Below are 12,732 nucleotides of genomic sequence, written 5' to 3' on the forward strand. Positions count from 1 at the left end.
TCAGCAGAAGAGGTGCAAGACCTTGCGGAAGAAGTTCCTGAACTCAGTGTTGAACACGGTGTAGATGATGGGGTTGAGGGCGCTGTTGACGTAACCCAGCCAGGTGACGGTGCTGGTGACTTGAGTGGGAACAGCACAGGACTTGCAGAGAGCCTTGGTGATGTGGACCACGAAGAAAGGAGTCCAGCAGAAGAGGAAAGCACCTGTGGAAGGGCAGTGAATGTTAAAAAGGGGTTAATTTAACGAAAAACGGACAATCTTAACAAAAAAAGTGGTTGGTTTAACACAAGCCTGGGCTAAACAAGAAGGGAGAGAGCTCAGATGGCCCTGAGCAAAAGCAGCAGATGGGCTGATGCATAGAGCTGTGCTTACACCCAGACAAGGATGTCTCTCTTGTCCTAAACCTTGGTGCAAAGTCTGAGTTACGGATGAGTTTGGATTTGCATTTAAGCTGCCAAGAGTCACAGGTTTACCTTGAACAAGAGGTTAGGTTACAAACGCTGTAGGTGCTCCTGGGGACGTGTTTGGTGGCACTACCCTGCTCAAAGGGATGCTGAGATTTTTCCCTGGATAATCATTCCCTGATGATGAGCAATGGATGTGGCAGATGCCACAACCAGGCACAGGGACAAGGGGAGGGTGGGTGTTAAAACAAGTGTATGTGAGGAAGAGGTAGGAGGACCTGGGCACTGGGGAGGTGGAACAAGGTGGCTCTTGTCTCACCAGCACCCCCTCCAGCAGGGACAAAGCCCAGTCCTCAGCATCCTGAGGCCATACGGCTCCTGCTAGGGAAAGCCAACGAGTGTGCTGGCTTCACCAGGTTCAAGCAATGTGGATGTGCAGTGCATCCCCTGCCCTGCCCAGCCATCCCCAACTGCTCCTCACCAACAACGACAGGCAGCACCCGCATGGCCTTCCGCTCCCGGCCGTTGATCTTGGCCTGCTTCCGACTGTGTCCTGGGTGTGGGTACTTGAGGTGGGGGTAGGAGACAGTCTGGATCCCATTGCTCATCCCACAGTCCCCGGGATGGCTGGGGAGGGCGTAGGGGTTGCAGTTGTCTGGCTCCAGCCTGGTCTGCTCGCTCGCAGTGAAGGTTCCGGGGTGATAGAGCTTCCTGTTGGCGCCGTAGATGCCGCCCCTGAGCTTGGCCTTCCGGGCTTCTTCCCAGCGCTTGAGTCCTTGGAACATGGCGCAGTAGAGCACCAGCATGATGGGGCACGGGATGAAGAAGGAGCAGACGGAGGAGTACACGATGTAGTTGTCATCCTCCAGCTGACACAAGCTGGGGTCCCGGTTTGGGACGTTGTTGAGGCCAAATATGACAGGGGATGCGACAGCAAAGGCGAATATCCAGGTGGTGGATATGAGGATCAACTGCCGCAGGTCGATCTGTCGCCGGTTGTAGTTCAGGGGGACTGAAACAGCAATAAACCTGCCAACACAGGCCCCGGGTGAGTCAGTCCCAGTACAGTGGAGCCACCACTGGTAACATGAGTCCCAAACCTCTTGCCACTGCCCTTCCCTTTGGTTAATTCACTTACAGAGCCCAGGCCTGGGCTACAACCAGTCACCTCCTCAGAAGAGCACCCAAAGGGGCAGCTCTGCCCTTATCATGTCATTGTGCAAGGATACTGATGGACACAAAGGTGGTGATGGCGGAGGATGGAAGGGCAGAGCATGGGGTCTGTAGGGAACCAGCTTGGTGCCAGGACACAGCACTCCCTCCTCTCGCGTGAGGAAGTGGAAGGCACTTACCGATCCACACTGATAGCACAGAGGTTGAAGATGGAGGCCGTGCACAGCATCACGTCCATGGTCATCAGAGCATCGCACAGCACCATGCTGAGGGACCACACACCTCCCTGGAACTGCAGAGATGCAAGGGATCAGCAGACGCCATGTCCCACTGTGTGAAAATGCCACGGAACAGCTCCATGCCTGGGCACCTCCACCACTCACACTCCCCTCCAGGTGAGCAGCCTGCCCTGGGGCGATCCTGCCCCTGGCATGATCATCTCTGCCCAGCAAAGCAGCAGCACACAGGATTAAACACACACAAGGGCTCACAGCTTGCCTGGGACATCGTGGTCCCGGCCTGGCTGCAGAATTGAGCCTGCAGCACACCAGTACTGCCAAGCAAGTGGGACACTAAACAGACACACTGCACACTGAAGGGTGCAGAGGCCCATTAATGAGAGCCAGCAGGCTCAAAACAAACTCCTCAAATTCCACCCCAAAATCCCCCCCAGTAATGCAGGGCTCAGCATTCCCTACACAGCACTACCAGCCACAGGTCACTGAGGAAGCAAGGAGAGGCTCCTCAACAAGGGACGGAGCAGAGCTCCTCTTTCATGTCCCAGCTGCTCCAACACCCTGGTTGCAGCTGATGTAATTGCCGTGTGCTACACAACGGGTTGGGTCTGTCACACTAAGCCCAAGGCCAGACTGTTCAAGGCAGTCAGACGCTGTCTCATGTTCTGCTCTCCAGTCACAGGCACTCAGGGTAAAGCAGAAGTGATGCCAGTGAGAGGACAGGACCAGATGCTGTTGGTCTGTATTACTCACAAGTGTTGGCTTTGCTGTATAAAAAGTTTAAAGTTAAAAATCTACGCTTCTGTGTCCCAAATAATCCTCAGAAGAACCCCAACAAAGCCAGGAAATGCCCGAGGGTTTGTGCTTTATCAATACCAGCCCATGGAACAGGAATGTTTGCCCAGCAGGGTGCTCTGAATGGAATGGCTGTTGGCAATGGGAACACAAGGATGAGCTCAAGGAGCACAGGAGAAAAGCATTAAATGTCACCTTCCTTTCCTTATACCAGGAAACTGCCTCCAGGACGAGACCATCAACAGCATTTTGATCAGAATTCTAACGTTAGTACAAGAGAAGCTGCTTTTGTCTTCCCCTGACAACAAGAGGGGCTCAAAATCCCGCTCAGCTCAAGCTCAGCCCCCTCCACCCAGTTCAGCAGCTCAGAGGAGGGAAGGCCCCCTCATTCCCGTGTCAGACTCAAAGCTCTGATCCCACGCGCTGTGTGAGGGCTGCAGCACTCACTTCCGATGAAGTTCTTGTCCAACCCACTCAGCTCCAGGCACAACAAACTGAGCCGCCTGTGCCTGCTGTAACGGGGTCCTGGGCCTGGCTGCTGCTGCTGTGAGGAGCAGGACACAAAGCAGGGGCACTGGCAAGGAACACTGAGGGGGACCTGAGCTCAGCAAGAAACACACAAGCTCCTGTGGGCAGCCTGTGCCAGCGCCTCAGCACCCTCACAGGGAAGAGCTTCTGCCTAAGAGCTCATCTCAGTTTCCCCTCTGGCAGGTTAAAGCCATTCCCCTTGGCCTGTACAAATACATATGTATATATAAAATATAATATATATATTTTATATATATAATATATATACACATAAATATACGTATTTATAAATAAGATTTAAAGTTAATGTGGTTATAATTAGAAATTAGATTGCATACAGAGAAATATAAAATGCCCCTGGAACTTTGCAAAACATCAAACACTATAGGTACTGTACATATACTCTTACTATTATAAATACATATTATAGTAGTAATAAATATTATAACAAATATATTGCTACATGCAATATATATAATTTATTATATATTTTTATGTATATGCAATGTGTTATATAAAAATATGTATGTGTATATATATATAAAAAAATGTGTGTCCCAGGGACTTTCTTCTATTTTATATACCTACATTTTAATCCTTATAATTTATCAGTTAATTAATATTATGTATTATACAGTGCATTAATATATAAATATAGAACATATATACATATAGGGATCATTGTATTATAGAACATATAACAATATAATACAGAACATATGGTGAGGTGCTGGCACAGGGGGCCCAGAGAAGCTATGGCTGCCCCATCCCTGGCAGTGTTCAAGGCCAGGTTGGACACAGGGGCTTGGAGCAAGCTGCTCCAGTGGAAGGGGTCCCTGCCCGTGGCAGGGGTTGGAGCTGGAGGAGCTTTAAGGTCCCTTCCAACCCAAACCATTCCATGGTTCTATGATATATAAATAATGTCTATATATTCATACATCCTATATTATGGTAATATGTAGTAAAGTGCATAAACCATACATAACATTATTATATACTATAAGTTCCTCTTTAGAACATCATTACTACAGCTGTGTGTGTGGAGCTGCTCTGTGGCACATGAACCTTCAGGAAGCACACGTGAAGCTGAGCACATCCCCTGGAGACAGAGCTGCCTTTCCACCACATCCCTGGGTTAGCTCTATAATACACACTTTGGGACCAACTTTGAGCATCCTGGGGAGGCTGTTGCTAAGAAATGAGAGGGAAAGCTACAAAAGCCCAATCCAGCATCTTAAGAGGGTGAGGAATAAGCCCAACACTTTGCATGGGGACAGCAGACGAGGTGCCAAGGCTGGGGAGAGTTCTACCATGTGCCAGCACCAAGTGAGGAGTGATGGGATGAAGTCAAGAAGAGAAAGAATTAATCTGTCACTGTATTTGGTTCTAAAACAGGTGAAGTAGAGGAAAGGGCTTTAGTTTAGGCTAAGGAACATGAAAGAAAGGCACCCAGAAACACAGGTGGCACCTCCCAGCACTTACACACAGGTTACATGACCGAGACTGATGTAAACTGAGAGCACATGCCCTGAGCAGCCCCACTCCCCCAGGCACACAGCCAGGGGACCCCAGAGTGAGGCAGGCACATCCACCCCTACTACACTGCTACTCCCCAGGCTCTCCCCAAAAGCAAACCTATGGTAACAGTCACCCAGTGCCCACATAGTCTAACTTTACTGATGCCATGCAATCATTGAGAGTGTGGATTTGTTCATGTAGAGATGCTAAACAGCAGGCTCTGGTTTTATCCATCCTGGCACAAGGAACACAGCCACGTAATGCTGGGCAGGAGCAGAACCCCTTGCCCCTGCCAGAACAGCTCTGCCAGGATTAATACCAGGCAGTAATGATGTCATGCACAGGATTATGATTAGTGGAGCTGCAAAGCCAAAGGAGACTCTGCAGAAACTGAATGGCTATTTTTATACAGCCATCTCCTTGAGAGGTAGCCTGAACCTCCTGGGAAAGGCTGGATTCAGACCTGAATGCGTCCTGCAGCATGGATCAGCCACCCCAAAGTGAATCTGGGAGCTGAATCAGAAAAACCAACCCCCAAGTTGTTGCCAGGCTCAACTGGGATCCTGCCAAGGCCAAATCTGATTCTGGGCTACAGTTTCCAAAACTTTGTGATTTTGGGGAACAAACTGGTTCTGAAAAGGACAAGAGCTGTTGGGCTGCAGCACCTCCAGAGGACACAGCCTTTACCGAGAGATTCACGTTGGGCTCTTGGGAAATGCTTCAAACCCTTCCCTTTCCCCACCAACCCCCAGCACTGACTGGGGGGACCATGCTGGGCGACAACTGCTGTTGTACCGTGTTTCTTGACTGCAAAATGTGCCAAGAACCTCTTGGATGGGTGAGTGACTTTGGATTAGAGGCATAGCTGGCTTTGCAGGGCCATGTGATTGAGTGGTACCTAATCACAGGAGAAGATTAGCCCATCGAGGTACACAGTGTAGGGCTTTAGGGACCATAAACGGCTCAAGCCGCCTCTAAGATGTGCTCCAGAGGGACTTCACTTCCAGTGACACTTTTGGGTTCCCTGCTTTTTCAGCACAAGGCCCCTTGTTTCCCCCCCAGTGATGCTCATCAGTGGTGCTGCTGCTCAAAGGACACGGAGCTGCAGAGCAAGACACGATCTGGAGGCAAAGGACCTCCCCTAGCAACATAGCACAGAGCTCCCAGGAGCTCCAATATAACCCCCCAAGCCAGCCTACCTGCTCCATTGCTTCTAAGGCTGGTGGTACACTCTACACAGCTGTGGCTGAGCCTCACATGGGTGAGGGTATTGGCCACCACTCTCAAAACCTCCAGGCGGGACTTCTTGGAAGAGGATGGAAAATCGTATGGGCAGGGAGGGTCACGGTCTACCTGTAGCTCAATGTTCCATGGCAGACAAGGAGGGTTTATAGGAAGGTGATAATGGTCACTGCTGCAGACACAAGCCTCTTTCCCAGAGATATTCCAGGTGCAGACTGGCTGCTTCTTCATCCAGCCGGGGTTGGCAATGCCAGTAAGTTCACATGCAGCCACTATGGTCTCTTACACAATACCAGTATCTGACTACAAACGGCGCTTAGGTTCTGGTTCAACTATGATGTGCAGAGGAGGAACCACTCCAACTGCTTCTTGCAAAGAAGTGCTCAGGGCCAGGTTTGACGGGGCTTGGAGCAAGCTGCTCTAGTGGAAGGTGTCCCTGCCAGTGGCAGGGGTTGGAAATGGATGAGCTTTAAGGTCCCTTCCAACACAAACCATTCTATAATTGCATACAAAGAGGTTATAGAAAATATTTTGTAGGATAGTGGATGGCAGGAGATGGGACTTGACTTCCCAAACACCCTTGCAGGCTTCCTTCCCAGTCAGGTCATTTTGATGTCCCTATCCCTAAACCCAGCTGATATCCAGGACAAAAATCTGCCTTCTTGCAAACTAGCCTGTTTCCTGAAGAGCTCCTACGCCACCAGTGCTCCTGAGGGCACGAACCAGGACAGGGCCAAAGGGTTTAGTCTTATTACTGATGACAACAGCTCTTGTCTCAGTCCCGTCCCATGCTTCCGCACAGCACCACAAGGCAGCTTCATACCTGCCCCTCTTGCCAGCCCTGCAAACAGGCTCACAAAGAAGCAGAGGGCACAAGGACATCCTTTAGTCTTTGGTGGTGATGATAAGATAGACATACCAGCAACAGCAGCCTCAAAGTGAATGAGGAGCTGCCCAGCTGAATTTCCAAACAAGCACCTGCCTGCCCTCAGCGAGGACATGGCTCAAACACATCGCACAGAGAGACTACAAATGCTAGCCTTAGGAGCCTAGGCCTGCTAAGAAGGTTACAACACCAGTCAGAAGAGTAATGCACCTTCCAAGGGAACAAAGTTCAGCATCAAAGAACTGTCCAAACGCCCACAAGGAGCTGATGCTGGGCCTTTGTCATGAGCTGTGATGACTTCTGCATTCTCCAGAGGACACAATGAAGCTGCAAGCGGAGAGGAAGGTGAGGGAGTGGGACACAAGACAAAGGTGGCCTCACGTCTGCTCCAACATCCTTTCTTGGCTTAAAGCATTGAGGTCAGGGGTTTTCAGAGTAAGAAGTAAGTCTGATCATCCACCTGAAACGTGAGGCCCCAAAATTCAAAGACATTTCCCCACAATTACTGGTCACTGAAAATAGAATCCTTAGCACTGGTTAGTATCACCCCCCAGTATTGTGTGCAGAGACTGTGGCTCAGGCACCAGTCAGGCCTACAGGAACAACTCTTCCCACTAAAGCTGTAAGATTTGGGAATGAGTAATCTTGAACACTGCCACAGAAAGGATGACATGCACTCACAGAGCCACAGGAAATCTGGAGGAGGGTAGAGCTCTGGTCTCTCAACAGAAGAACTGCATCACAGGCACACATACACATGAGATGTTTCAAAGATCCCTTTTGATACCAGTGGTACAAGCGACTCCCAGAAAGTTTTATGCAGAACAGCATCACCCTGACCAAGAACACAGCTTGTGTAATAGTACTGGCTGCTCTACAGCTCTAGGGATGTGTGAGATGGAGTGACTGCTGGAAAGGCCCATCCTCCCCGACCTGTGGAAGGAGCTGGGTAAGCACTGCTGAAACCATTTCCTCTTTTTCATGCTCACAGGGATCTTAGTGGCAAAGATGTTTATGTAATGCTGCCTTACCCAGCTTCTGGCACAGCTCCTGGATCAGACATGTTCCTTAGCTCAGGAAACCAGCATGGATTAAGGAGAGCGGATCAGAGGAGCAGTATGCGAGCGAGGCAGGTAGGAGGGATGTTCTACAGTGAGTACAAGAGTGGAAGTTGCTCAGCCTTACATCTGCTGGGAATGCCTCCAGTTAATGAGGACTAGATAAACTGTGCCTCTGGCTCCTGCCATTGTCAAGGAGTCTGGGCAGAGGAAGCAGTTAGATAAACACACACAAGTCTTTGGAGACATACAGCTGCCTCCTTGCAGATTTCCAGTGGCAAAGCCGCTTAGAGCCCAAGGAGCTTCTGTAGTACCTCCACAGTAATTGTGGCTCTGCTTTCTCATGTGTCCTCACTGACTCAGGGGAGTTGTAACCCCCATTGTCAGTGCTGACTCCGGTATCTTATCCTGGAATCTCTTCACACAAAGGCACGGCTTTGCTCCAGGGGAACTACTGTGCACAGCTGACAGTGCCCTAGGCCACCGCTTTCTCCCTTCCTTCCCATCATTCTTGCCTTACTGACACCGGATTGATTGCTAGGAGAGCACTACACACTCTCCTCAGAAAGACAAGGCCGCTGTAGAAAAGCAGTCTACTTTCTCCCTGGATTTTTACCTCTCCCTGTCATACTGCTAAAACTTGAGATTCCCAAGCAAGTTGGAAGAGAAGCCCCTTCTGCACATCAGGGCAGCCTGGTATGTGGTGATCAACAACTGGCGAGCACTAGAACATGTCCCTGTTCTGTGTTTGAACAAGATCAGTGGAGGGTGCTGGACACATCTGCATCACCACACTGTCAGCTGGTGTATGACTTACAGTGCATGTGCTGATAGCAGTAGCTGACATGACAAACAGCACTCATCCACCTCCATCCAAGCCAACACTCCAGACAGAGTAAGTTCATCTGGTTTTCCTTTAAGACGTGTAATTCTAGAGCGAAACTGGCTGCAAACACTGCCCTGTCAGGAGTTCACTTCCCATCAACAGGCTCAGTTTGGAAACTGATGCTTTAAGCCAGTGGAAAACTGATGCTTCTTCCTTTGCATTCATAGGGTGCTTCCTGGTTGTGAAGGATCAGAACTGACAAGTGACAGCAATATTTGGGTTTATGAAAGACCAGCTCTGTGACAGCAGTTTTAGCACTTTCTCATTAAAGCCCAAAGCATTACCTTGAGCTGCTCAGGTAGGTAAATTTGGCAGGACAAATTAATGAGGAAAGAAATACACCCTGAAGAACTCCCAACAATGCACAGGGAGCACTAGAGAGAGATTTAGGCCAGGGCAGAAATCAGGCAAAAACGTTCATCTCACATAGCAGAGGCTGGTCTGTGGGGAGGAGAGGTCTACAGGCTTTCCTGCATGCCTGGAGAGAGACTCAGAGCCCCAGGTCACTCAGTTTAGTTCCAAAGTTCTCTGAGCCAAGGACTTGTCTGTTTTCATATTGGTTGTGGGACCACGACTGGCCAGCAGTAAGAGACACCATCTCCTGCTCATCATTAGAGAACACCGCTGCACACTGTGGTGCTTCTCCCTGAGCTGCACAGGAGAGGACAGGACCAGGGGAGGTTTGCATTAGCTCACCCCATTTCCTGCCCTTCTGTCAAGCCCTGGTTCCCACTGAGGCTGCAGTGATTGTGAAATGGTACAGAAAAGAAAGAGTTGTGACCACACCAGCCAATTTCCCCCTTGTCTAGCACCTGCTTCCAGCAATCCTCCAACCCTGCAGGCACAAACAAGGGGCATCCAGGGAGAACTGACACAATTTGGCTTCCTACAGCCAGGACCTCTGAACCCTCCCCACGGACTTAGAGTTTATTTGTGACAAGAAGTTATGCTGGCTCTTTCAGAAGTACAAAAGGAGAACAGGTGACAACCACTGCAGCTAAAGCATCACAATCACCTTTTTGAGCAACTAGAAGTAACAGCCAAGATCAAGGCCTCTTACACTGTGTTCCAGCTTCTGTGAACAGCAGCAATGGATAACTCACATCTCCCAGGAAGGAATCCCATCCTCTCCGAAGCTTGTGGGAGATCTGTTGATTTGTGGGGATGTCAGATCTCACCTCAAAGGTTAAAACTCTCCAGCTGTCCTCTAAAGCCTGTCTGGGAGGGATGGCTCCAAACACCTAACACAAGAAGCCTTCTTACAGGAAGAAAGCACAAGATGAACAAGCGTCTCCTGCTGAATGAAAGAAGTGGTCAGAGTTCATTGTTCTGTTCCTGTTCAACAAAAAACCACCCTCTCAGCTGGTTTTCAAGTTTTCCAATAGCCCTCAAAGTCACCTTTACTCTGTCAGGAGCTGCACTGAAGTTAAAACCAACCACCAAGGAAAAATCCCACACCAAGAACAAAGCCTGAACTGAATGTTCAGGACTGCCCATGCTACATTGTCAGTGTCTGCATGCAGTGATACAGAATGCAAGCTGAATTCAAGCTAGTTTTAAACAGCAGCAACCACTATAGCCCCTATCAAGCATCTGATTCTGGTTTTGACTTGCCTCCAAGGAAAGAAAAACTAAACTCCACAGGAATTCCATCTCCTGGCACTGCCTCAATGGTTACTCTCACTTCCCCTTAGCATATTTCTAAGGTTCTAAGGCAGGGCTGAACACCCATTGCCTGAGCATCAGAATCTGTGGGATGTCTGTGGTACCCAAGGAAAGCCCCACAATGCTGATGCCCAAGCAGAAGTATTTTCAAAGGTACCTTGGAGCATATAAACCTGCATTTTAAGATGTCAGCAAAGCTCAAGCCTGAAGGCAAGAGGAAACCACTAGTGTGCATGTCTGCCCATAGAAACAGGAGCTGCAAGCATGGAGAGGCAACAGAAAGAGCAAGGAGAAAAAGGAGATCCAAGTTAGCAAAAGCAGCTGTGAAGAAGGATGAAGACAGAGACTTTCCAGCCACCAAAACCAGAGAGATTATGAAGGAAGAGCAAAACCACCACAATCAAAGAGCACAGAGGGGGTTCCTGTCAGTGTGGTGGAAAGAAGGGAATCTAATGCTCCTGTTCTTCAGTGGTTCTTGGTATGGTCCCCAGATGAGCCTGTTCCTCCAGAATACCTGTCTTCAGAGAGGTCACAGTGTCCTGCACAGTCCTAGGACCAGGTAGAGAGGCTAAAAGCACCCTAAACCCTAATCCTCAGCCTGCCTTGCTTAAGTAAAGCCCCACCCCTGTGAGGTGTTGAGCAGCAGCCCTGCCATGGGAGAGAAGGGAGATGCTACCAAACACTGCTGGTATGCTCTTGTGTTTGCCTTCAAGGATGGGAACACCATTTGGTCTCACTCATGGGGCCAACCCCTTTCACTCCCCAACGAAGCATTAAGCCACCACCTTGCAAGTCATGTGGCATCAGAAGATGCAAGGCTCATCAGACTAAAGCTTTCTGGGGCTGCTCACTGTGCACAAGGTTGTGTCCTGACTCACCCCACATCTGGAAAGAAGAAGACTGCTCTTTCGTCCACCTGGATAGGTACAAATCCCTGCTATTTTGGCTTGTGGTGTTTTCATCCACTGGAACAGGGAAGGAGATGATGGCTGGTGCTAATGGTCAGGCTCTAGTAAGGCTCCTCACCCCCATCCAACAAAGCCCCCCACAATCAAAAGCATCCTCCATCCCCTGGCAGTAAACATTTCTCTCCCTGTTACAGAGACACAGAGATATCCAAAACCACTCAACCTCCAGAGCTCCTGTTGTTCTTTCCCTCAGCTGTCCAGTCTTGGAGGTGAACAGAAAACTTGACCTGAAATCCTCCAAGGTGGCTCCAGCACATGCAGGGTCAGACATGTGCAAACCATAGAACCTGCCAGGAGGAGCCCTGCAGCAACCGAACCAAAAGCACCTTGATGTAGAGTGACAGATCCCACTTAGCTCCCTAAAAAGACCTCTCCCCTCTCAACTCGACACGGGAACTTGACTCCTGGCTAAAGGTGTCCCTTATGGTCCACCTTGTCTAGACTGTGCTTTTGCCATGAAAGGTTGGACCAGATGATCCTTGAGGACCCCTTCCAACCCATTCTATGATTCTATTCTATGATTACCACCAAAACCTGCTCACCTTATGCCAGACAGCACAGCACAGAAGCTTTCTCCTTTTCTAACCATTTGGTGATGTGGCAACACAAGGGCTCCCCGGAGCTGCTGACCCGGCCCGGGGAGACCCCCCCCCCAAGGGCATCTCCACTCGGGGTATTCGCAGCTCGGCAACGGTCAGACAGGACGACGGGGGAGCCCCCGAACTTGCACGGCGCTGGCTGCCGCTGCCACCGATCGCTGTTCTGCAGTGGGTTTGCGATGCTGACAGCCGAGATGCCATGAGGGACTCGGAGGAAAAAGCCGCGGCGGTTTGAAAGCGCCACCAATGTCCCTGCCGCGGAGCAGGGCTGAGGCTGTCCCGGGGGGCTGAGCAGCAGCGATGGCACCCCCGATCCAGAGGGATGGAGGTGGGGAGCAAAAGGGAGATGGGCTTTAACCTTCAGTACTCGGTCTCTTGCCGATTCCGCCCCGCAGCCCTGTAACTTTCAGGATCCCTAGTCCAACCGGTGCCCTTCCACCCCGATGCTCACCTCGGAGTAGACATAGAGGGGCAGGACGAGCAGGGCGAGCAGCAGGTCGGCGACGGCGAGGCTGACGATGAAGTAGTTGGTGGTGGTCTTCAGCGCCCGCTCCGTGCAGACGCTGAGGCAGACGAGGCCGTTGCCGCCCACGATGAGCAGGATGAGGACGATGCCCAGCACAAGGGCGGCGATGTTGTGCCCGGCGGCCGGCGGTGGCGGGGCCGGGGGCAGCGCGGTGCCGTTGCAGGGCGCGGTGCCGGTGCAGGGCGCGGCCCCGGCGCTGCCGTTGACCATGGCGCGGCCCCGGCGCGGCCCCGGCAGCCCGGCGCATG

At 50.8% G+C, this 12,732-nt stretch overlaps 1 protein-coding gene across 1 annotated transcript; it reads right to left on the minus strand.

Moving 5' to 3' along the window:
* On the minus strand, positions 1-12,694 carry DRD4 (dopamine receptor D4; the record flags this gene model as incomplete). Its single annotated transcript, XM_080619176.1, has 4 exons — positions 1-203; positions 886-1,433; positions 1,757-1,869; positions 12,410-12,694. The coding sequence occupies 4 exons, from the start codon at positions 12,692-12,694 to the stop codon at positions 1-3; spliced, it is 1,149 nt and encodes a 382-aa protein (XP_080475302.1).
* Between the last annotated feature and the right edge of the window lie 38 nt (positions 12,695-12,732).

Source organism: Psittacula echo (genome assembly GCF_963264785.1).
Source record: "Psittacula echo genome assembly, chromosome: 5".
Taxonomy (NCBI): domain Eukaryota; kingdom Metazoa; phylum Chordata; class Aves; order Psittaciformes; family Psittacidae; genus Psittacula; species Psittacula echo.